The sequence below is a fragment of the Xenopus laevis genome, chromosome 3L (genome assembly GCF_017654675.1).
Source record: "Xenopus laevis strain J_2021 chromosome 3L, Xenopus_laevis_v10.1, whole genome shotgun sequence".
In the NCBI taxonomy this organism is placed as follows: domain Eukaryota; kingdom Metazoa; phylum Chordata; class Amphibia; order Anura; family Pipidae; genus Xenopus; species Xenopus laevis.
The window spans coordinates 45,268,165-45,294,546 of NC_054375.1; the positions used below are offsets into that span (position 1 = coordinate 45,268,165).

Here is a 26,382-nt window from a genome sequence, read left to right on the forward strand (position 1 = left end):
TATTTTTATACTGAACAATTTCTTTAACCTTTGTAGTGAAAACAAACGATCAATGGTCGCAGGAAAGATTGTACGTGTATGGCCTCCTTTATTCAGGAGCCTGCTATGTATCGTTTTTGGAATATTGGAGGAAACACAGGTGAAATTCACTGAGGAGAGCATATAAACACTACACGGATAGTGATCTGGTTAGACCCAAATTTTGAATCACAGCAAGGCAGCAGTTGCAATTTACAGAAGACGGGTAATCTAGCAATGTCTGACAGTTTTAACTTGCTGTTATACGTTAGTCTATCCCTGCGCTATTAAGTTTGGTAATTTCGTACTGCCCTTTGTATTCGGAGTGCAGCCTTGAATATTCATAATGTTCAGACACATCCCAGAAGTTGGGGAAATGCAAGTGAATGCTCCATGGCCTGCCCCTTTAATGGAACTGTAACATCAAAAAGATGAAAGTGTTTTAAAGTAATAAAAATATAATACAGTGTTGCCCTGCACTAGTAAAACTGCTGTGTTTGCTTCAGAAACACTACTATAGTTTATATAAATAAGCTGCTGTGTAGCAATGGGGGCAGCCATTCAAAGGAGAAAAGGCTCATGTTCCACAGCAGATAGCAGATAAGTTCTGTAAAACAGGGATCCCCAACCTTTTGAACCTGTGAGCAACATTCAGAAGTTAAAGGGGTTGGGGAGCAACACAAGCATGAAAAATGTTCATGGGGTGCCAAATAAGGGCTGTGATTGGCCATTTAGTAGCCCCTATGTGGATTATCAACCTACATTGAGACTCTGTTTGGCAGTACACCTGGTTTTTATACAACCAAAACTTGCCTCCAAGTCTGAAATTCAAAAATAAGCACCTGCTTTGAGGCCACTGAGAGCAACATCTAAGGGGTTGGGGAGCAACATTTTGTTTGCGAGCTACTGGATGGGGATAACTGCTGTAAAACATAATGGTGTTATCTGTTAACCACTATTTAAATTGTGCCATATAGCCTTTTTTCAATTACCACTATTGCTACACAGCAGCTTGTTTATATGAACTATAGTAGTGTTTCTGAAGCAAACACATCATTTTTACCAGGGCAGGGCAACAGTTCATGATATTTTCATTTCTTTAACACCCTTTAATTTTTTGGTGTTATTTTTTCAATAAGTCTCTGGGCCACCTTGAGCCGAGTCAGATCAGGTTTCTGACCCCCTGGTTGCCTGTTACAGACCGGAACCAGCATGGCCCAAGATATCGCCTGCCATCCCCATTTTACAACTCTGCTGTCTCAGCCAGTATCGGGGACCCAGGCAGCCACTGATGTATTTATGGAGGAGGCTGGGGGAGCAAACAATTAGGAACATAGGGTGGCTTACTTCTCATATGACAGTATGGAAAACTGTATTCCCCTTTTTATAAGCTTTCTGTATAATGGCTTTTCACATACTAATACCCAGTATTCGCAACATAGCTGCAGTTATATGCAGGAGAAACACACAAAGTCTTTTGTGTCCGATAGATCTATCTTGGTAGAGGCTGCCGCTTTGGTGGCAATGCTTGTCACTGAGACAAAGTATAGACTGCTACCCTGCCGACTGAAAATCACCAGTGAAGATTACACCAGAATGTAGATTTACTGAAAAGTTGCTAAACAGCACCAGTTTAGCTTCTTATAACAACCAATCAGAACTTTTCATTTTCTAATTTGTAGTAGAAAAAAAGTCTCATTGCTGATTGGTTGGCAATTTAGCACTTATGTTCATAAAATATCACTCCCTTGTACCATGTGCCTTAATTCACACAAAACTGCACTGCAGCCGGTGCAAAATCTGCATTAAAGGGGTGGTTCACCTTCATGTTACTTTTAGTATGTTATTTTAAGCAACTTTTAAATTGCTCTTCATTATTATTTTTTATAGTTTTTTTCCATTATTTGCCTTCTCCTTCTGTTTCTTTCCAGCTTTCAAATGGTGGTCACTGACCCCATCTACAATGCAAATGCTCTGTAAGGCTACACATTTATTGTTATCGCTACTTTTTATTACTCCTCTTTCTATTCAGACCCTCTCCTATTCATATTCCAGTCTCTTATTAAAATCAATGCATGGTTGCTAGGGTAAAATGGACCCTAGCTATCAGATTGCTGAAATTGCAGCTAAACTCAAAAACCACAAATAATAAAACATGAAAACAATTGCCAATTGTCTACAATGCAAATGCTATGTAAGGCTACACATTTGTTACTTTTTATTACCCATCTTTCTATTCAGGCCCTCTCTTATTCATATTCCAGTCTCTTATTCAAATCAGTTCATGGTTGCTATCATAATTTGGACCCTAGCAACCAGATTGCAGAAATTGCAAACTGCTGAATAAAAAAGCTAAATAACTCAAAACACCACAAATAATAAAAAAAAATGAAAACCAATTGCAAATTATCTCAGAATATCACTCTGTATTTATACTAAAAGTTAATTTAAAGGGGAACAACATCTTTAAGGTGGCCATAGACGTTACAATTACGAAAGGAAAGATTGATTTTTCAATACACGTGTAGTGCTGAATGGTCAGATATACAGGTAGAAAAATAGAATTTACCTCTATCTAATGATTCAGCACTAACAATGGCCAATATTCAGATGCCTTCAAAGGCGCCCGATCAAAGTTTTCTGCCAGCCCCATCGACAAGCGACTGATATCAAGTCTTCTGCCGATATCGGTCGGCTCATCTCCCACCATACTATGGCCACCTTTGTGTTTTACTAGCACTGGTCTACGGAATTTGCAATGATGCAAGAATCCGAAGTACACAATGGCGGTAGGGTTGCCGCCTGTCCGGGTTTGACCCGGACAGCCCGGTATTTTGTAGGGCTGCCCGGGTCAAAACTTCCTGCCCGGTTTTCCTTTGATTGACACAGCGATCGGCCAATCGCCCCTGACGTCACGGCCCACCCACCTATGTCATTACCCCACCCACTGAAGTCACAGCCCCCCTGCCTGGTCTCAGCCATATAGAAAGTTGGCAACCCTAAATGACACATTGCAGGCAACTTACACATGTGCAACACCCACTGAAAAAGCGCTGTACTTCAGTCTGACTAAAGATGCCACAGAACCTGTTCAGCTTGCTCAGGAAGATGCCTACACACGCAAAGCTACATGGAACTATCAAATATTTCTTTCACACAGTATCATCGGCTAAATCTCGGCATGTGGATGACTCCATCCACTGACTCAGATTTCCTCTCCCTATATGCTGGCTGTGCACAGATCATTGCACGTGTTTATGCAGTTTGTTCCAGTGGAGACACCCTACAGTTACATTCTGGCTCATGTCCAGGCAACACTATAGATATGCAAGGTAGGAAAATTGATCCCTATGCTTTTAACTTTGGATCACCAAGAACCCCCTGAATACAGTAGCAATTCCTCCTACAATTGAAAATAATAATTAAATGTGAGGTTTACCTTTAAGCTAACTTTTATTATTTTATAGAACAGACAATTCTAAGCAACTTTTCAGTTGGTCTTCATTTTATTTTATTTTTTATAGTTTTTTTTTTTATTATTTGCCTTTTTCTTCTGACTCTTTCCAGCTTTCAAATGGAGGTCACTGACCCATATAAAAACAAATGCTCTGTAAGGTTACACATTGATTGTTATTGGAACTTGTATTACTTTTCTCCTATTCATATTCCAGTCTCTTATTAAAATCCAAACAAGCAAATAGGAATAATACTGTAGTTCACTCTTATCGATTGTAGGTGGATTCTTCTGCAGGGTCCACACCCCAAAATGACACAATCATGTATAATGGTAAGAAGCAGGACAAGTCCAGGGCAGTAACTGACTGCAAAGTTCTTTTTATTGGGGAAAATTGCACCACAACATGTTTTGGGCTAGGCCCCTTATTAAAATCCATGCTTGGTTGCTAGGGTACAACAAAAAATAAAATAAAAAGCTAAATAACTCAAAAACCACAAATAATAAAACATGAAAACCAATTGCAAATTGTCTCAGAACATCGCTTTCTACATCACAGTAAAAGTTAACAACCCCTTTAACACTGTAGGAAGAAATGTTATATTATATAGGGGGTGTGAAGACCCACCCTGAACAGCACCAGAGCCCAGTTTCAGGTTAAGAATCCCATTAATGGAATATATGTGTCTGTTTTCATTAGATAATCACAAAGGAAATTGAAGAACACACATTTATAGAAGCCCTTCAAAAGAAAAGTGCTTAAAAAATCCCTTTTGCTGTTTTGTGTTTTTTTTTTTTTTTAAATTTTGCTTCGCTTGTATATAGATAGTGTTGGTTTTGGGGAAATGATACTTATACTATAGTATCTTTATTTCTTATATATATATATATATATATATATATATATATATATATATATATATATATATATATATATATATATATATATATATATATATATATATATATATATATATATATATATATATATATATATATATATATATATATATTTTTTTTTTTTTTTTTTTAATAAACTGTCCTGACAATCTTCAAAAGAACCCAATTTAATCCTCCTTGTTCAGCATGATTTTAAAGGAGAAGGAAAGGTTAAAACGAAGTAAGCTTAAAGGAAAGGTAACAACAAAAAATGAAAGTGTTTTAAAGTAATGAAAATATCATGTAGTGTTGCCCTGCACTGGTAAGACTGATCGGTTTGCTTCAAAAACACTACTATAGTTCATATAAACAATCTGCTGTGGAGCAATGGCGGAAATTGAAAACCGGTTATATGGCACAGGTTAAATAGTGGATAACAGATAACACCATTAGACAGACAGAGCTCATTTGCTATCTGCTGTGTAACCTGAGCCTTTTCTCCTTTGAATGGCACACAGCAGCGTGTTTATATAAATACTAGTAGTGTTTCTGAAGCAAACACAGCAGTTTTACCAGTGCAGGGCAAAAGTGCATTACATTTTCATTACTTTAAAACACTTTTATTTTTTGACGTTACTGTTCTTTTAAGCTTTATCAGAAAGGTCTATCTATATACATACACCAGTAAACCCTCTAAGTAATGCTGCTCTGAGTCCTCTGTCAAAAGAAACACAATATTTATTTCCTTCTATTGTGTATACATGGGTTTTCAGCTTAAACCTCAAGGGCTAGGGCTTGAGCATGCTCAGTTTACTTCCCTCTCCTTCCTCCCCTCCCCCATCCCCATGAGTGAGCAGGGAGAGACTCATGGCAGGAAGTGATGTCACACCAAGCTAATATGACAGCTGCTATCCTAAACAAACAGCTTCTAGAGCTGTATACTAAGTAAGGTAAAGCATTCTGCAGAATAAATATAGTGTTATTGGTTGCACTATTGTGGCTTATTTATTGGCAATAAACTGCTTTGGTAGCTTTCCTTCTCCTTTAATGATTAGGGCTCATGCTGAATATAGAAAAATCTATGCATAAACCAATTTATCTACCTTGCAAGAACCAAACAGTTCCCTTTTTTGCCCTGAATAAGTAAAAGGTACCTTTGGCTCAAGCCTTATTCATGAACTCTTTATTGGAGTGATGTCTCTGTCCCCATTGCAATCAAGGGGAAGAAACCTCATTCTTCTTCCTTATGATTGATCAGTACCATAGCCCTCAGCCTTGTATTATAATTTTTAATAACAAAATAATTTGAGCTTTAACCATAAATTTGGGGCGTGTTATGGTTTCCTTTTGTCTCTATTTCCAGAAACAGAAGAACAGATAATGTGAGGGATAACAAAGATCACCACCTCTAATGTTTTGTTATTAAAATGTTATTGTTGGTCTGAATTATTATGCCCTCTTTAAGTAGATTGTTTTCATGTTGTTACTCCTCCTAGATCAGCAAGGAAGACAAACTATCAAATCGTATACAGAGTATGCTTGGAAACTATGATGAGATGAATGACACGAATGAAATGATAACTGACCGTTCTTTGCCAAAGGTAGATAGGATTCCCAAGTCAGCAGTTCCTCCAACAGCACCAGATGATAAGACTGGACAGGGGTACTTTGGAGATCAGAGGCACAGCAGCTCTCACCAGAGCAGTAAATGGACTCCGGTTGGCCCTGCACCCAGCACTTCTTCCCAGAGCCAGAAACGCTCCTCCTCTAGTTCACAAGGTGGGCACAGTAGGAGCAGCAACAGTAGCAGCCAGAGACATGACAGAGATTCCTACAGTAGCAGTCGTAAAAAGGGGCAGCATAGCTCAGACCACTCCAAATCTCGCTCCATTAGCCCTGGCAAGCAGTCTGCATTAAACTCTAGCCACTCACGTGTCCATGGGAATGATCATCACAGCAAGGAGCCACCTCACTCAAAATCCCCAAGGGACCCTGATGCTAACTGGGACTCTCCATCTCGGGCACCTACATTCTCTAGCGGGCAACACTCCAGCCAAGCATTTCCTCCATCTCTGATGTCTAAGTCAATGCTGCAAAAACCTACAGCTTATGTACGGCCTATGGATGGGCCAGAATCTATGGAGCCAAAGCTTTCATCTGAACACTACAGCAGCCAGTCTCATGGCAATACCATGAGTGAACTAAAATCTAGCAGCAAAGCACATCTGACCAAGCTGAAGATACCTTCACAACCTGTGGATGTAAGTAAACCCTGAATTTCTTTTCCTCTATTTATGTATCTGATTGCAATCCTCCATGGTCAGCATGGTCTTTAGGAGAAAACACTAATTGGATTGTTTGGTTAATCTGTTTTCCCCACCATGGCCAGTAACCATGGAGGAATTCTCTTGCAACTGTGATAGAACTTTTATTTCACACCACAGTATGTTTGGTTTCATAGACCACAATCCGCTGTCAAAACAGGGGAATTTAAAGGGATCCTGTCATGGGAAAAAAATGTTTTTTTGTTTTTTTTTTCAAAGTTAATAGTGCTGCTCTAGCAGAATTCTGCACTGAAATCCGTTTTTCAAAAGAGCAAACTGAGTTTTTGTTTTTTTTATATTTAATTTTGAGTAGTAGTATTACTTAATTCTTCCGCTGCCATTGATGGAAAAGATAAACATGTCATAGGATGGAAACCAAATAGTAAGGTACTCCTAGATGCATCATTTAAGAAACTTGTTTGCACCCAGGCATTCAGTTTTTTAGTTCGGGGAATGGTTTATAAAATGTGCACACCATGATAACATACATTTCTGACATACAGAAGTGTTTAACCTCTGAGATCAACCTGCAGGAACAGAAGGTACAGGTGATAGCTTCACTTGTTTGTTAAAGGAGAAGGAAAGGTTAAAACTAAGTAAGCCTTATCAGAAAGGTCCAACTAAATATACCAGTAAACCCTCAAATTAATGCTGCTCTGAGTCCTCTGTCAAAAGAAACACTGCATTTCTTTCCTTCTATTGTGCACACATGGGCTTCTGTATCATAATTCCTGCCTTCAGCTTAAACCTCCTTGCCCCGGGCGTGAGCATGCTCAGTTTGCTCCTCCCCGCTTCTCAGCTGTAATCTGATCCCAGAGCTATAAGGGAGTAGGGAGAGACTCAGGCAGGAAGTGATGTCAAACCAAGCTAATACTGCAGCTGCTATCCTAAACAGAGAGCTTCTAGAGCTCTTTACTCAGCTATGGTAAAACATTCTACAGAATAAATCTTGCATTCTAACTTGCATCATTGCAGCTAATCTATTGGCAATAAAATGCCTCTGTAGCTTTCCTTCTCCTTTAAATGTTATAGCCTTGGATTACCAATGACTAGCTCGCATATTGTCATCTGGTTACAAAATGCTGAAGTGGACTCTAAGGCTAGGGCCAGACGTTAGAGATGATTGTGGATTCTCTGCCCTTGTATTCTGAAGGCATTGCGGATTCCGGTGCAAAATGCTGCGTTTCACCATGTTTGCCTGCACCCGAGCAGAAACAATGTTTCCGGGTGCAGGCAGAGCAGGAGCAAATTCTCGGCCAAGATCTGCAGTCTGGCCCTAGCCTTGGTGGTACCCCAGCTAGATTCAGTTGGAATGCCAGTGTATTAGTTATGTGCGGGTTGTCCTGAAACCAGCTGGTTTACCCATGGTTAGTACCAGCTGCCGCAAAAAAACTTCGCCGTGGGCGGTTTTGGGTCGATTGCACTCTTCCACTCTCCCCACCCACAACCTCACACTGCCGTTTTCTGTTCCCTGAATTTATGGACTCGCACCTTTCCTTCACCTTTGTGATGTTACCACGGTGCCGGCCGGGTGCGGGTCTATAAATAGAGGGTGCATAGCGGACCTGGTTCAGGTTGGGAGCCCAGCGGGTTAGGGTAGGATTGCGAGTCGAGGAAAACTCGACCCCCACATCACTTCAGTGTAATGTCTGCTGCTTTTCTGAATGTCTGATTTGTGTATAGTTCAAACTAAGGCTCTATCCTATCTCTGGATGAGTTATTGTTGTGTATTACAAAATCCTACCCATACTGTTTTACACTTAATCCCTTTAAGTAGACGCATTGTAGGACTGATAGCTGGCATGTGACAGGACAGGATATATTGTTGCTGACATACCAGTGATTGACTGTAGTGTCATGCCGGTCTTGACTGAATTTTTTTTTTTTTTTTGCCTTAATGGTGCATAGAGCTTACAAGTGTAAAGCGTTGGCTGTATTTTTCCAGCAGCTGGTGGGTGCTGATCGTATGGAGCCAGGAGATTTAAATTCAAGTGGACAACATTATTTCAAAATTCTGCATTCTAGAATGCTTTCCTTTAAAGGAAAACTATACCCCCCAAACAATGTAGGTCTCCATAAAAAGATATTGCATAAAACAGTTCATATGTAAAACCCTGTTTCTTGTAAATAAACCATTTTCATAATAATATACTTTTCTAGTAGTGGGTGCCATTGGGTAATCATAAATAGAAAATCACTTGTTGGAAGTCAAATCCTTACATCCTCGATAAGGAACCGCATTCATTTATGTATGTAGTTTCAGTTGACTCTGCCAGATCCACACATCCTAAAACACTTCAAAGTCTGTAATGTTAACAAAGCGTAAGATGACTGCTGGTTCTGCATAGTTTGGACATAGTTAGGCCTCACCACATCCTGCTTTGTCTCACACTGCTCAGTCTCCTGGCTGTACATGTGTATGGAACACTGTGTTCTTTCCTGCAGTCTTCATTTAAAAGTTCTAGTGTTTTGTGTACCTTTTAACTTTGATCTTCCTGAAGAATCCTATAGCAGCAGCCGCTTATTGAAACACAAAATTGCATAGGAACGTTGTTCACATGCTTTCAGATAGTTCCCCTTTAAAGGAAACTGTTCTATTATGTAAACAAAACAATTATTACAAGCTTCATTTCATGGAATTAAGAAACTCTTAGGGTTGGGGCAGATTTGGGGAGATTTAGTCGCTAATCGCCTCTTCTGCGTGGCGACAATCTCCCACGAACTGCCTTCCGTCTGCTTGAATGAAGAATCACCTGTGCTAATGCACTCGCGGTGCTTCAAAGTTGCCCGAAGTTTCCTTGTGAGGCAACTATGGGCGACTTCGGAAATCGAAGTGCCGCAAGTGCATTAGTGCAGGCAATTCTTCGCGTGCGCACTGGTCCAATACGCCTTGGCATAACCCATGTTCTACTGGGTTTGGACTGAATCTTGAATCTACATAAGCTTCTTGTTAGATTCTGATCACTGTGGACCAGCATGACATCATAAAACTTGCTTTGTCTTACTGCTGCTCTTTCTTTCTCCTTGCCAATCATTGGTGGGGATATTGTTTTGCTGTGCCCAGTTTAGTTCCTTCTTATCCTCGGGCCAGATTGAAGATTGGGTTAGGGCAGGTGCAGGTGGGGAAATTTCTGGCCTGCATATCAAGTTATTTTTGATAGTTCCCCTTTAATTTTTGTGACTATTACAAAATTTAATTTCTTACAGAATCATGAAGAAAATATGGTGTCCATTGATTCTTGTGTTATTAGGACAATAGAACCTTTCAACTGGTAACCAAGTCTATAACTACTATAATCACAGAGATTGCTTGGCTCTCTGAGTTGTAGGTGGAAGGATGGGTTTATAGGTTTCTCTGAAATTTCCCACAAGCCTGCCTGTCTGCATTGATGCCCATGCAACTTGCCACAGCGGGGGTCTCTGGACGAGCCCTAGTAATCAAAGTTCATAGCCGTTGAATTACCTGTGATTAAAGGGATTTTGGACTCTTAAGGGCTTTAGCAGACGGGCAGATTCGGGGGAATTTAGTCGTCTGTTGACTAATCGCTTCTTCTTCGGTTCAAAATCTCCCGGAACAGGCTCTTCTCCCTGCTAAAATGAAAAATTGCCTGCGGCGATTAGTTTTCCGAAGTCGACCGAAGTTTCCTCGTGAAGAATCTTAGGGCAGAGACACACGCTCAGATTCGGGGAGATTAGTCGCGCGGTGACAAATATCCTCTTCTGCCTTCCTCGTGAGGCAACTTTCGGGTGACTTTGGAAAACGAAGCACTCCGAGTGCCAGCCCGCTGGCGATTTACATTCTAGCCAGCAGGAAGGCAGTTCGGGGAGATTAGTCGCCCTGAAGAAGAGGAGATTTGTTGCCAGTCGACTAATCTCCCAGAATCTTAGCGTGTGTCTCTGCCCTTAAAGTTTCTCACTGGGTTCTTCAAAGTAAAGATATCGGTAGTTAGCATCATTTTGTGGCTAAATTAAACATACACAAATGTGTGGATTTCTTCCAACCTTGTTAGTACGCTTTTTACAGAGATGCCTAAATGATCCCACCCCTCAACTTATTCTGCTGCCGTTAAAAAGGGAACATATGAGTTAAGGGAATGGTTCTAAAGATACATACTGGAGCAATGTACTTGTGCTGTCGTTTGGTAAAGTTACAGACTAACGCTATAAAAACTCTTTAACATTCAACTGGCTTAGGGAACTTCTAAGCTTACTTATTAGTCACATTAAAACCAAATGGCAGTGCCTTATCATAAGTGAATAAACCAGTAGATTGGTTTGCTGTCAGTTTTTAACATTTATAGAAAGGTTTTTTTTGAGCAGCTCTTTATCAGCGGCGTGATATTTATCTATGGGGTAGGCCTGCATGCATCCTGTTATCTCTCTACGTAGGATGGGTTTGTAAACCATTTGCAGCTACTCTTATCACAGGGTTATCACCATCAAGTTAGAAACTTTTTATTTTTTTTAAATGAAGCTGTTTAGCTTGATGCAAACTTTGTAGGGCCTGTCAAAAATAAATCCAGCCATCTAAGGCTCCAAGTTACAAGGCTTATTAACTGTTCTTACTAGATTTCATAAATATGTTTTTGTTTGTGAGGGTAACTTGTGCTACAGTACTTTCCATTTCAGAGGAAAAGCTGATAAAACATATCACCAGTCCACTGAGAAGCTTCTGATAATGAGCTGTATTTTAGGCAAGGGAGGGGTTTTTTAGTTAAAGGTAGTTCAGGAGCTCTGAACAGATAGCCCTGTTTATGAAGGGAGGGCAGGAATAAGCAGAATGCATTTTCAACACACTTCTTTTTAGCAAAGGTGTTGATAGGTATATACTGTCCCTTAGAGGTGTGTTGTTGGGAAATCATTGTCAATTCTGTATCAGGTTCCAATGCCAAGTCTCTGTTTTCCTTGTGTCAAAAGGGAAGATATTAGCCCCAGAAAAGGAAAGAATTTAGAGAGGTAGAGCAAACCGAACACTTGAGTTTGAATTAAGTATAAATAAAATGGATATATACGCTTTGAAGTACATCATTATATTAAATCTACCGTATATATGATCAAGTATATTCTATAATATGATAAAAATGTTGCTATGCTTTGCTGCTGTTGTACTCCTAAAACATCCGGAACCTGCTGCAAGACCTGCCTCAAAAGAGATGTCAAAAACTGTGATGGCGAGTTGAAATGTTTGTTCACACCAGCAATAAAATACACAAGCCTCTTACTTAAATCACTTAATTCCAGATTGGCTTTTTTTTTTTTTTTTTTTTTTTTTTTTTTAGTTGGAGTATTTGTGTTTTGTTTTTTGTTTTTTGCCTATTTCATTCATCTTCGTGAATTTGATACAGTGTGTGATATTGTGTAAAGTAGTGTTATTTTGGGAAATCGTATGCTTGGAGAAGGCAATCCATTTCCTGGAACTTGTGATAACTTTGGTTTCCTTTGTGGCAAGCAGCAGAAGCCATGCCATTCTTTATTAGTAATTCTCAGTAACAGAGCCACTGTCCCACATGCCAAAGTAGGCTAGTGGCACTTGGGGTGTGTTTTTCTGCCACTGCCATCCGGCAAAAACCGTTTAGTACGAAATCTCTGCCAGTCTCCCATTCTGATATTAAAGGAAAACTATACCCCCCAAACAATGTAGGTCTCTATTAAAAGATAATGAGTAAAACAGCTCATGTGTAAAACTCTGCTTCATGTAAATGAACCATTATCATAATAATATACTTTTTTAGTAGTATGTGCCATTGGGTAATCATAAATAGAAAATTGCCATTTAAAAAAAATAAGGGCCGCCCCCTGAGATCGTAAGATTCACTTTGCACACATACAAACCACATGTAAGGTCACATGAGCCAATTAACAGACAGAGTTCTGCCTTTTGCTTCCTCACTTCTTCCTGTTACAGTTAGTGTTGTAGTATTTCTGGTCAGGTGATCTCTGAGGCAGCACAGATAGAGTCACGAAATGGTGGTTCAAGGCAAGAGATGTAAAAGGGCAATATTTATGTCAATATATATTCCAGTTTGGTAAGATTCTTTAATATGTCATTCAATTTGATATAAAATATCTGTTGCTTAAGTATTCATTTTGGGGGTATAGTTTTCCTTTAAATGGTGTTGGTAACTTTGGTACCTAACAAATAGATACCCCAATATATTGACTTTTACTGTAAAGGGAGTGAAAAAAAAAAAAACCTGTTAGTGTGGTTACTCTAAAATAATCAATCTTGATAAGCTGTACTAATTATGTCTCTCAATTTTGTTCTTCAGGCATCTGCATCCGGTGATGTGAGCTGTGTGGATGAGATTCTTAAAGTGAGTAGCTTGCAGCTTATTGCATTACTCGTATGTCAATGGAATTTTGTTTTGTAACACTATTATACAGTCATTAGTATATGGTTGCTATTGAACGGTGATCTACTAGATTTTTATAGATGAGATACTGAAAACTGGTCTTTTCTCCAGCACACACCTGGGCAGCCCAGTGTAATAACTTTTGAAACGGCAGACCAGTAATGGCAGTTTCAGTGATGTAGTCCGCTAACGGAGCTTAATTGGGATCTAGACTGTCGAGAAAAGGGCAAGGTTTGGCCAGGGTTGGGTAGGTATTTGGTTATGCAATTAAAGGGATACTGTAATGGGAAAAAAAATTTTTTCAAAATGAATCAGTTAATAGTGTTGCTCCAGCAGAATTCTGCACTGAAATCCATTTCTCAAAAGAGCAAACAGATTTTTTTATATTCAATTTTAAATTCTGACATGTGGCTAAACGTATTGTCAATTTCCCAGCTGCCCCCATTCATGTGACTTTTGCTCTGATAAACTTCAATCACTCTTTACTGCTGTACTGCAAGTTGGAGTGATATCACCCCCTCCCTTCCCCCCCCCCAGCAGCCAAACAAAAGAACAATGGGAAGGTAACCAGATAGCTCCCTAACACAAGATAACAGCTGCCTGGTAGATCTAAGAACAACACTCAATAGTAAAAACCCATGTCCCACTGAGACACATTCAGTTACATTGAGAAGGAAAAACAGCAGCCTGCCAGAAAGCATTTCTCTCCAAAAGTGCAGGCACAAGTCACATGACCTGGGGCAGTTGGGAAATTGACAAAATGTCTAGCCCCATGTCAGATTTCAAAATTGAATATAAAAAAATCTGTTTGCTCTTTTGAGAAATGGATTTCAGTGCAGAATTCTGCTGGAGTAGCACTATTAACTGATGCGTTTTGACAAAAACATGTTTTCCAATGACAGGATCCCTTTAAGAATTAATGCTTCCTGTTCTAAAAGCTTGTCATGCCATGGCGTCACTGTTCCATTTAGGGGAATAGAGATAGCAATAACTGAGTCTATTGGCTAACCATCCACACTAGTGACTGGCTGGTATTGCTGATTCCTATTATCTTAATTGCTTCCACCAGTCTCCCCACACACACAAAGTTCCAACCTAGAAATGCGTACTTTAACGTTTACAGACCATGAACCCGTTCAAATGGCTGCGAACAATATCTGGCAATCGGGGGCAGCACTTTACTAATGATCAGCTAATGGTCTGCCTTGAGCCCAATAAATTCTTAAAAAAAAAAAGAAAGAATACTAAAAATAAATTAATAATAATAAAAACATAACAAAACTGCCAGGACCCAATCCTAACCTGTTGGGAAAGACCGATAAGTTTGCTTTCAGGAACTTTGGCCTGAATCACATTTATCTGATAGGGATAAGGCCAACAGCTGTCAGAGCAGAAAAGTACACACACACGTTTACATGCCCAAGCGATCATAATCAGGTGAGGGAAAGGTTACTGTACAGTGAACCATTCTCATCATCCAGTTTGTCCATTGACATGGCTAGCCAAGTAACATTGATCTGTTTGCTCAGCTGGGAGCTACTCCCCCTGTCCCATCTGGTCCTACTGATAACCCACGCACACTTTTTCCCCACGCACACAATTTTTCCCCTCGCACACAATTTTTCCCCACGCACACAATTTTTCCCCACGCACACAATTTTTCCCCACGCACACAATTTTTCCCCTCGCACACAATTTTTCCCCACGCACACAATTTTTCCCCACGCACACAATTTTTCCCCACGCACACAATTTTTCCCCTCGCACACAATTTTTCCCCTCGCACACAATTTTTCCCCTCGCACACAATTTTTCCCCTCGCACACAATTTTTCCCCTCGCACACAATTTTCCCCTCGCACACAATTTTTCCCCTCGCACACAATTTTCCCCTCGCACACAATTTTTCCCCTCGCACACAATTTTTCCCCTCGCACACAATTTTTCCCCTCGCACACAATTTTTCCCCTCGCACACAATTTTTCCCCTCGCACACAATTTTTCCCCTCACACACACAATTTTTCCCCTCACACACAATTTTTCCCCTCACACATGTAGAGGCTGTTCGGATGTCCCCCATTTGTTCAATGGGGTATGGGCAATAAAGATGCAGTTGGTCTAGTGCAATTTACATAGTGAATGCAAATGACTGGTTTAGTTGACTTATTCAAATTGGCACCTGTATCAGGTTAAAAGTTCTGCAGATAACCCAAAGCATTAACAAATTCATAATAATGCCAATTACTCACTATTTATATTATTTTACCTATTTTTTAAAGTTTTGGGACAGAACACGAACGATTTTCAATGGATGGATCAGGCAGCAGCGGGCAAATAGGAGATAGCAGCGGGTGCCGCAGGCAAATGGAAGAATATACCAGGGAAATCCAAAGTTGTCAGAGCAGAATTCATACTATAGCATGTATTGTATTATATATTCACATGCCAGGATCTGGTATGGGGACATCACCACACGTTCACATTGCAACACCACACATTCACATTGCAACACAGCCCTAATGTGCATAAAATCTCTCCTCACACTATAGTAGATTACTTCCTTTCTCACGCACTTTGCCAGCTTCCTGCAGTAAAATAACAAAATAAAATACAAGGATACAGAAGTCTAGTTTTCACACTGGGCCCACACATGGTAGGGCATGCATTGCTTTGCCACTAGATCTTTTGGTTTTTCTTCACTTGTCCGCATCCTACTGTATGAACCGGAATGATCAGCTGGATTTGAGAATGGAAGAAGCCAAAGGGTTCTGTCTGTATATAGATCATTAGGGAAAGTGTCAGATTTACATGTAGTTTAAGCATCCTACCCTGTTTTTATAAGTGGGGTAAATAAGGGTCTTATATAGGTGCCTACTATGATTCAATGATTTCACTTTATGAGTGGATCTTCATGTGTATGGCCAGTTTACTAATCTCCCTCTCTTAAGATGTTTTATTCTTTAGGTAACTGCCGCTGTAGCCCTTATATTCACTGACAGGAGATTTTCTTATAGATATGTATGGTTTTATCCAATGTGTACCTTGACATTTAAATTATCTGTTTTGCAGGAGATGACCCACTCATGGCCTCCCCCACTGACTGCTATTCATACGCCATGCAAAACTGAGCCCTCAAAATTCCCTTTCCCAACAAAGGTTGGTCTTTTTTTTCTGTAATTAGTTATTATTTGTCCTTGCTATTTATTGAAGAGATGCTTCTTTATTGGAATTAAGCTTAGTTTCCCTTTTGACTTTTGTTAATTGCAAACAAAAAACCCATCTTAACTTTTACGGCAGTGACACAAGGGGGCTAATTTATAAACACTGGGCAAATTTGCACCTGGGCAATAACCCATAGCAACCAATCAACAAATAACTTTTTTCAGTCAGCTGCAGGTTGATCACTGAAAGTAATAATCTGGGATACTGCCCAGGATTACATTTGCCCAGTGTTGTAAAGGAACCCCAAGGAGATTAGTAGCCCCATGATTTACAGAATCTCTCTGTGGATAACTAATCTCCTCCAGATGCATCCCCTAGCGGCTAATGTGCAAAACCCTGCTAGGGAAACATGTGTGGCATGAAGTTGCCCAAAGTTTCTTGCGAGGAAGTTGCCACACATGTTGCCCCAGTGGCAACACTAGGGAAGCATTTGGAGGAGATTAGTTGCCCTGTGATTAAACCTAGTTAGTCATTGGCCATACATTTTAGAACTCCTGAACAGGGTCCAACTCCTCAACCACATCATCTGAATATAATGTTACAGGTCTCCCATGTACCCAATCTACAAATGCAGAACTCTGCAGAGGGATTGGCGGCAGCCATTTTCAGCCATGTCTCATCGAGTGACAGGATCCCTTGGCAGAAACTCCATATAGTGCACGTGGTCATGAATGGCAGGGAGGCTATACACTTTGTACATGACTTGTTTTGGTAAACGTAGACTATGTAGAAAATAATACTCCCTAAACTGAGTTTAGGGCCCTTCAAGTTGTATTTAGGGCTTCTAAATTTGTTTTATTTTTATTTTTTTACTTTATTAAAGTGCTATTTCTTTTTCTTTCTGGGATTTTGAGATTTTCAAAGAAATTGGTAAATACAAATGATGTGGCAAGTTACTTTTTTCATGTAAATTGATTGGTGTAACAACTTATACATGCAGTAAAACCTGTGCTATCGAAGCTTATAGAACTAATGGATAATTGCACTCTTTGTCATCTCTTAGGATACACAGCAGACTTCATTCTCCAGTTGCGAGCAAAGTAAGTAATCCTAGTCTTCCAAGACACATGTATGCCAATCATATGTTTTACAAGATTTGCTTTAAAAAAATATCCCCCAGCATGCAAGTCATAAAGGAAAAATCTGAATGTTGAACTGCATATTGAATATTAACTGAATATTTTGTAAGGGTTCTATTTGTGTGAGTAGGTGTTTCTGTATATAAAAGCAGCTAACAAGCAGCTAACGTCTTAAAGGAGAAGGGAAAATACAGAAGCCGTTTATTGCTAATAGATTAGCCACAATAGTGCAAGCTATAACACTATATTTATTCTGCAGAATGCTTTGCTGTACCCAAGTAAACAGCTCTAGAAGCTCTCTGTTTGTTTAGGACAGCAGCTGCCATATTAGCTTGGTGTGACATCACTTCCTGCCTGAGTCTCTCCCTGCTTACTCATAGCTATGGGCTCAGATGCCAGCCTCTTCCTCTAAAGCAGCATTCCTGAACATAAAACAACAGGACATGACAAGAGAGGTGTCTGGTTTGCCTGAGACTTGGAGTACTAGGATAGGCAGGAAAAATGAGTAGTTGTATGAAGTGACAGCCTTTCAAACTGTACCATAGCTTTATGCCCTTAGACAAAAGTTGTCCCTAAGTTATTTAAAAAGCTTTAGTGCCCCCCCCCATGCCTTTGTTTTTCTCTTTTTATATTAACATCAAACCTGTTTCACATTTGCAGAGAGATACAACCCATCGACTAAAACCGCTAATGGTCATCCAACAAAATCGTAAGTGGAATTCTAGTGTTTGAGACTAAAGAGAGCAGGTGGATGGGTTCAGCTCCAGTTATCTTGGGGTGCTTTAGCAATCATTGTGACTGATGAGATATTCTCGGTTGGGAAGAAATATCCAGATCATGGGAAAGACGAATGTTTTTAGGCTGTAGGCTGGTGTTTCTATGACTATAATACTTCCTTTAAACACCATATTTAAACAACCAGTGTACATGTCTGTGTCTACATGCCCTAAGGATGACTGATCTTTATTTGCTTGGCAAATAATACCCATATTACAGATATTACGGGTATAAAGGTTATTATGTAGATTTATTTAACTCTGTGATCTGGTTTAATGTTTTTTATTTTTCAACTTATTTTTTGCTTCTTGCAGCTCCCTTAAAGAGGACTTGAAACTCAGCAGCAGTGAAGATAGTGATGGAGATCAGGTAAAAGACATTTTTGTGAAATGTCCGACCCCAATACAGATAGGGGTATGTTTGCAGCATTAGTTTCAATGCCATTTCCAGTGGTGACGCCATTCAAATGTTTACTACCAGTGATTCTCACTGACACCAATGCAAACATTTTCTGATGTTTTGACCCTGCAGTGTGTTCCATCATAAGCTGGTTAAACCTTAATACATGATAGATGCATAGAACAGAAATCCATAGTTGTGACATTTCAGAGCCTTATTAGATCTACCAAGCCTATGCCTGGCTTCTGCAGATGGATGCCAATGCAATTCTTCACAATGAAACTTTTGTAGTTTTTGTACTGAGACTGTTCTTTTTCAACAGGAGTGTGAAAAAGTAGTGCAGACAAATACACCAGGAAGGTAAGATGGAAGTTTGTCAGTTTCACAAAATATTTACTTATTTTATATAATGGATAACTGTATGCAGTGACTTGTTACTATTATTAACGTGTATAATAATCATACCAGAATGATATATATCTAGCAAAATGATCAAAGGCAGCTAATTAATCATTTTAATTATTAAATGATTTCCTTTTAATTAAATTTTATTATTGAGCAGACGGCGCTCATTCCAGCAGTGCTGTAGCCTGTTCACCGTGTACCTCATACTAAAAGTTGATACATGAGATTACATTTTTAAACTGTAAATGTATAGACTTTTTAAGGATTCAGCATGATACACTTCTTTTTTTTTTTTTTGCTATCCTTTTCCCATGTTTTCTGAAGTGTAGATGTAAATCTATAGTTAGTTATTTTGGCATCTAAATTGTCGTGTTTATTATTTTTCTCAGTTCCGAACCCTCACAAAACAACAGTGAGGGAGCAGAGAATTCCAGGGATGACTCAAGCAGCCATAGTGGCTCCGAAAGTAGTTCAGGATCAGACTCTGAGAGTGAGAGCAGTTCCAGCGACAGTGAAGCAAATGAACCATCACGTAGTGCCTCCCCAGAGGTGAGTGAGAGCTTTTTTTGAGGGGATTTTTTTTTTGCTGTATTTGATACATACATTGCTGTATTTGATAAATTTAATGCATGTCCTATGTCCGTTTTAAATTTACACACACACACACTTTCTGCTGGAAAATATCTGGGTATTAATTTATCATTTTTTTTTTTTTGTCAGCCTGAACCACCTCCATCAAATAAATGGCAGCTGGATAACTGGTTGAATAAAGGGAATCCACACAAAGTGTCTCCTGCATCTTCAGTAGAAAGCAATATCCCTTCGTCCCAAGGCTACAAAAAGGAAAGCCAGGAGCAGGGTGCAGGAACTGGCTATGGAGAACCAAGTGGGCCAAAAGAGTCAAACACCTCTACGCCAGCTAGAGAATCTAAGACTGCACAAAAGGGCTCTGAAAACAGCCGTGGAAGGCAAAAGTCTCCAGCTCAAAGTGAGAGCACAACGCAACGAAAAACAATTGGCAAAAAACAGCCCAAGAAAACGGAAAAATCCACTGTTGAGGCACCTCGAGGAGGACTTAAAATAGAAAGTGTTACAACTACAGAAATAACCACCAATTTGCCTCCTAATAGACATAAAGCAGCCACAAAAGGCTCCCGTAAGCCCAACATTAAGAAGGAGCCAAAGTCCTCTCCTCGGCCTGCAACGGAGAGGAAAAAGTACAAGCCAAGTAAACCATCTCAGAAATCAAGAGAGTTTGTTGAAACAGATACCTCATCTTCAGACTCTGATGAAAATGAGAGCCTTCCACCTTCATCCCAAACCCCCAAATATTCTGAAAGCAATAGGACTCCTCCTGCAAAACCCTCCGTTGAGGAGGATGATAGTTTTTTCCGTCAGCGTTTGTTCTCTCCTATGGAAGAGAAGGAACCTCTTTCACCCCTCAGTGAGCCAGAGGAAAGGTACCCACTCATTGTTAAGATTGACTTGAACTTATTGTCCCGGATACCTGGGAGACCCTATAAAGAAGCAGAGCAACCCAAGGTTGAGAAAAGTGCTCCAGAGAAGCATCCAAAAGAAATCCAGAAACAGACTGATAAAAGTTCCACAAAGGGAAAGCGGAAACACAAGGTTGGTGATCGGGTTTAATGTGAAGTTTTGTCCTTTAAAAAGTCAAGCAGTGGATACATAAGTTAGAGAGTGCTTTTAAAAATTGTGTTTGTATTGGTATACCCTGCAATGGCATTTTTTTCTTTAATATGTAATTTGAGCAATTAGAATTTTTGATGGTATAAAAATTACAGAAAATGACTTTCAGAGCATACCTGAAGGCTTAAGTAATTTCACTGAGCTCCCTGTGTGATTTTATAGAGCTGGTTTCCAGGGTTACATTCATGTAGAGGTTGTATTCTTTTTATGTATGCCCCTGAAGGCAATACATTTATCTCCTAAAATGCACCTCATACCCAATTATTATATGGTTGTTTTAAGTTGGCTTTAGACAATTTGCCTTTAAGAAAAATGGGACTATGTTTCCTTCAGCCTATGTTCATAATAGCCTGGGCTTCTTGGGCAGTTCTGCTTTTATTTGCCACTTCCAATGTATGTGTGATACATATTTTTTCTTAATAAAAGCAGCAGGTTTCTGTGTTCCTGGATATGGAATATGGACATATTCCTTGTCATTTCTAACTGTGTTTTTTTACAGGTGTGATAAACTGCTGCATCTGTTGGTTGCATAACACCTACAGATGTGCTAAGCAGTGATCGTAAACATGAAAGCATCTCTGCAAACTTTTATTGTCTTGGATCTTTATAAAGCTGGTCTCACATAATGATAGTTGTATGTTCCTCTTTGTCTTGGTCTGCAGAATGATGATGAATCTAGAGGTAATGATAGCAAGAAACCAAAAGTAGAAGAAAAAGCCTCAAGTCACAAATCATCTAACAAAGAGTAAGTATATCATTGGATCATGACTGATTGTATGCTGCCTGTTTTGCTAGATCGTAGCATGTGTACCATGTACTTCTCTAACAGTGAATATATATATATATATATATATATATATATACACACACATAAATAATTAAAGTAAATTTCTTCTGATCAGGTTCATATAAATGTTTTACATTTAAATATATATATTTTTTAATTCAAACAGATCCTCCAAACAGAATACAGTAAAGGAAAAAGATCCGCTTCCCTCTCCTGCTCAGCCTCAGCAACAGAAAGATTCAAAGACTGACCACATACCTCGGAAAAGGACGGTTAGCCAGTCATCATCCTTAAAATCTGGCAGCAGTGGTAGCACCAAGGAGAGCAGCAGTAAAAGTAGCTCCTCAGCCAAACAGAGGAAGACAGAAGGCAAGAGTACAAGCAGTGCAAAGGAGCCCAAGGTATTGTATCTATCTCGATACTTTCCTCACTTTCTCCACACTGTGGGGGAAATTTTCACCATTACATTCATTCAAAGCAACTAGCCAGACATTCTTTGCTGAATGTAGGGGCTTAATAATGGCAAAACCCGAGTATTTCATTCCAACTGCTCACATGCTAAGGGAACCTAGAGCTCCTAAACAGCATAGCTATTTTGGACCATTTATTGATACTTTTATAACCTTTTAATAATGACCGTATCTCTAATAATGTTTGCAGATTCCGCCCATATTAAATAAAATGTAGGGTAAATAAGGCTCAGGGCACTATATCTTAATCCAATATTTTTCCACTCACTAAATACAGTACATAATAGGTTGTCCCTATGTATAACTGGAGTGTGTTTTGCCATTTACTCATAGCTAAAGCTCTAAAATGTATAGAGCTGGGGAACTGGAACTGTACCCCTGTAATATTTCTGGAAGAAAAATAAAACGTGAAGCCTATTATTTGGGAACTGAAAAAACTTAATGTGCACTGCAAATAAATATAAAAATGATTTCCTTGACTTTCACGTCTAGATATATTTACATAATTGTTTTGGTTAATATCTTAACATAATTGAATTCTGTGTATGTAAATAGTCACACCCTCACTCTTTATAAGATTAATGCTTAATGACGTGACCTCTGTACATTGGGATTTTTTCCTTGAATGCATGATGTAAATCCTTTTATTTATTCCTCTACAGGAGAAATCTGCTAACAGTACAGTGGCTGTTGCATTTATACCACCTGTAGACAACAAATCCCAACGGGCAAAACTGGTTTTTGAGGACAGGTGAGATTTGCATTTGAAAGTTCTCTTTAGAAGTCAATCCTCATTTTGAAAAACTGGAAATTAACAGGAATGGTGAGGGATTACTGTAGCTGTCAGAGAAGCATACATTTTATATTAACAATGAATGCTTGGTGGACTCCTTTTGAAGGTAGAATGATTGTAGATTCATTCTAACTACCTTAGGTAATTCTGTAGCTTTTAAAGTTTTGCTGGAATTGGGTTTTATAATATCAACTGAGAGGACTCTGCTACAAGGCTGTTTTTAACTGCAGCAGCCCTTGTTCCATCTTCCTGCATCTGATGCACATGTATTCCAGCAAGAACCACTGCATTCAAAAAACTATTATCAGCAGCCATTTACTCCCATGTCTGAGCGATGCCTGCCTTATAGAAGAAAGAGTGCTTACTTTTTGCAGCACATTTCCTATTCAAATGAGGATAGACATAGAGCACACAAGGAGAAGCATGGTGCAAGTCCTAGGTCATGTTGGCATGTCTGCTTGTTTTTAGGGTACATAAAACAAATCAAAAGACAGGATGATCAACTTTGTAGTCTATACCTCAAAGACTTGAGTCCACGTTTAAGCCTGTTGATTGGTGCCTGTTAGAACTAAGAAAACATTTGAGCCATATTTGTTTACAAACCACTCTAAAGTGTTCTTTGTTGGTTCACAAATGATTCTTTATTTTGAATGTTCTCTTTCAGAATCCATTCTGCAGATCATTACCTGCAAGAAGCAAAGAAACTAAAGCACAATGCAGATGCTTTGGTAGGATTTTATTTATTTTCTATACAATTTTATTTTATTTATTTTTCTGTGGGTACAGGTGGATCTGCATAGAAAGGATGTTCACAGCACCCAATAAGATATATCTTATTGGGTGCTGTGAACATCCTTTCTATGCAGATTTGCCCTAGGGCTAACGCTTAGACATACTGTACCTCCATATATTTCAGAGGACTGTATGAGAAGTTCATGCCCCTTAGATGCTTTTGCAGTCTGTTTGAAACCCAGATATTATTTAATATCTGCTAAAGGGACTTTATCCGACAAGTTAAGCTTGGGATAAATATCTGCTGACCTGACTATACAGAATTTTTCTCTTTGGGGTATGAGAAAAAAACTTTCCTGCTGCTGCATTCCTTTGTCCATTGTCTGCCCACATTTGAAAGACCATTACACCATCCTCCAGATGGCAATGGATCATATATGATAATTCCTTAGGGAATTAGACTGCCACTAATATATGAAATGAGGCCTGACTTCTCAAACCAGCAGCAGTATCTGCAATAAGCAGCATGTCTTGTCCATGGGAAGTGACTGTCGGTGGGCAGCTGTGTTTTGAGAGAATTTGGGAGATTGAAAAAAGCCTGTGTGCCATGAGATTAAGGATTAGTCATAGAAAGAAACAATGGTGGTTTATTAAAAGACATGATCTGCCGCCATAAGAAACATCTTGAAAGAAGTACTTAAAAAACACTTCAAATTCAAAGCAAAGGATCAATATAAACATTATTGTGGGCCCCTTAAAATTAAGAGTTCTATAATATATTTGTATTCCATGTTTACTGTCAGGCAAGGTGCATGGCGGATATATCTACACAAGGCATTTAAGATTTTTTTTTATGTTCTTCAGTCTGACAGGTTCGAAAAAGCAGTCTATTACCTTGATGCTGTGGTCTCTTTCATCGAGTGTGGGAATGCTTTAGAAAAGAGTGTTCAAGAGGCCAAATCCCCATTTCCCATGTATTCAGAAACTGTGGAACTAATTAAGTACGTACTGATAACCTAATAAATGTGTGTGGTTTAGTATTTTACTCACCTTACTTTGTGATATTTGAAATAATATGTATTCAGTTTCCAAATATTTTTTAATGTTTTTAAAAAATATGTATCGACCGAATCTGCTGCATTGACCCACTGGGTTTGTTTATTTTTCAGGTACACCATGAAATTGAAGAGCTCTGCTGCACCAGATGCAACTTCAGCTGATAAAAGACTTGGTGTTCTCTGGTATGCACTGATTTGTTATGTAGAAATATAAGTTGTCCTCTTAACAGCTGGCATTTTACAGTATTTCTCTGTTCTTTGGGCCAAAGATCGCAAGTGTAAACAGTTTGAAATGATTCTGTAACTAAGTAAAAAGTTACAACGTACACAGTATTATCAAAACGTGCTGAGAATTTCCATTGGTTTTATTTTTACATATCCAGCTAACCACCGGCCACCCATAATTTGCATGTATTGTGTTTTAACTGCAGTTCTGCTTTTTGTCATGCAGAGGACATGGTTTGGAGTCATGCTTTAGTCCACTAGATTTTTTTAAGCAGTTCAAGAGATTAGTCATAGTCCTCCTTTGGTTTCCTTCTCTACGCTATAAAATAATCTGTTGGTGAAACTAAAAAAAAACACTTCTTTTATGATCTCAACCTTTAATTCTTTTTCCATTCTAGTCTTCGTTGTCAGTCTCTTTTGTACCTCAGACTGTTTAAACTGAAGAAAGAGAGTGCACTGAAGTATTCCAAGACATTAACCGAGCATCTAAAAGTAAGTACTGTTAATTGTGTTTTCATTGGCTAACCACTGAATTGGCACTTTATAGAGATGCCCGTCTACCACAGCCTTAGAGGATGCCTTACATGCCCCTGATCTTTAACCCGCATTAAAGGAATGCAATTTGGTGTTCATGGTTTTCCCTAAAAGCAATGCAGCAGTCTAAATACAATGTATGCTTTAGGCCTAAAAAATTACACAAACAGAACTGTTGTACTCTGCATAGTGTTGCAAGAACTGATAAAGCAAATATACAGTTTTTGTGTTTGGCCAAATATTGAATCCTCTGCCTAAGATTTTAACCAAATCCCAAACTAAGTCAAAACCCTTAGCTATGCACCGCTAAACAACAGACAGATGTGTATCTCAGAATACACTAATTTTAGGAACTATTGTTGCTGTCCCTTTTCTATTGCTAATAGACAGCCACTCATAATGGAACATGGACGGTCAGATAGCTATTGTAAAAGCATCAGGCATATACTTTTATGGAAACATTTTGAATAGCATGCAAAGACAATGTTATGATAGATGTAACAAATAGTTTTTATATCTGATGTCTGTATCTCTTTAAAGGGCACCTGTTAGGCAAAAATATTATCCCCAACCAAAAGTGCGGGCTAATAGAGCCTGCACTCTGGTTGGGATCTAACAGTAGTTTTTTTATTTTTTTATTAATATTCCCCTCCACCAGGCCTAGGACAGCCACTCTGGAGGTAGCTCCCTATGCGAGCGGCCATGTTGTTACATCACTCGCATGCATATAATGAGCAAGTCGCGGCATTCACTCATGCGTATGCCCCATCATGGTCGCTCATACCGGGAGCTCCCTCCTGGTGCGGGTTGCCTAGCACAATTTAAAATAAATAAATACTCTTACCCCCCCCCCCCCAGCCAGAGTGCGGGTCTATTAGACTGCACCTTTGGTTGGGGATAATATATTTTTCCCAACAGGTGCCCATTAAGTATTTCTTCTGTTTTTACATGTTTGCAGTGTATGCTTTGAACCAAACTAATGTACCTTTTCTGTGTCTCTGAAATGTCACTATATCATGGATTTATTTTATTTCTAGAATTCCTATAGTAATTCTCAAGCACCATCTCCTGGAATTGGAAGGTGAGTGATGGAGATGTGTAAAAATCCTCCTACACAATCTAAGGGTGCTGGTGGGCGGTAACTTTTATACTATAAATTCTCATGA

General features: G+C 39.1%; 1 protein-coding gene across 2 annotated transcripts in view; it reads left to right on the forward strand.

Moving 5' to 3' along the window:
• Positions 1-26,382, forward strand: part of aff4.L (AF4/FMR2 family member 4 L homeolog) — a 58,515-nt gene that overhangs the window by 29,368 nt on the left and 2,765 nt on the right. For both annotated transcript variants that reach the window (XM_018252137.2, XM_018252134.2), the window contains 17 exons: positions 5,848-6,612; positions 12,945-12,989; positions 16,098-16,184; positions 17,254-17,290; positions 17,990-18,038; positions 18,421-18,475; positions 18,828-18,865; positions 19,300-19,459; positions 19,631-20,539; positions 21,280-21,362; positions 21,571-21,805; positions 22,537-22,625; positions 23,332-23,395; positions 24,264-24,400; positions 24,569-24,640; positions 25,081-25,174; positions 26,254-26,297. In XM_018252137.2, coding sequence (XP_018107626.1) covers positions 5,887-6,612; positions 12,945-12,989; positions 16,098-16,184; positions 17,254-17,290; positions 17,990-18,038; positions 18,421-18,475; positions 18,828-18,865; positions 19,300-19,459; positions 19,631-20,539; positions 21,280-21,362; positions 21,571-21,805; positions 22,537-22,625; positions 23,332-23,395; positions 24,264-24,400; positions 24,569-24,640; positions 25,081-25,174; positions 26,254-26,297 — 2,924 coding nt within the window. In that variant the 5' untranslated portion in view covers positions 5,848-5,886. The remainder of the gene's footprint in view (positions 1-5,847; positions 6,613-12,944; positions 12,990-16,097; positions 16,185-17,253; positions 17,291-17,989; positions 18,039-18,420; positions 18,476-18,827; positions 18,866-19,299; positions 19,460-19,630; positions 20,540-21,279; positions 21,363-21,570; positions 21,806-22,536; positions 22,626-23,331; positions 23,396-24,263; positions 24,401-24,568; positions 24,641-25,080; positions 25,175-26,253; positions 26,298-26,382) is intronic.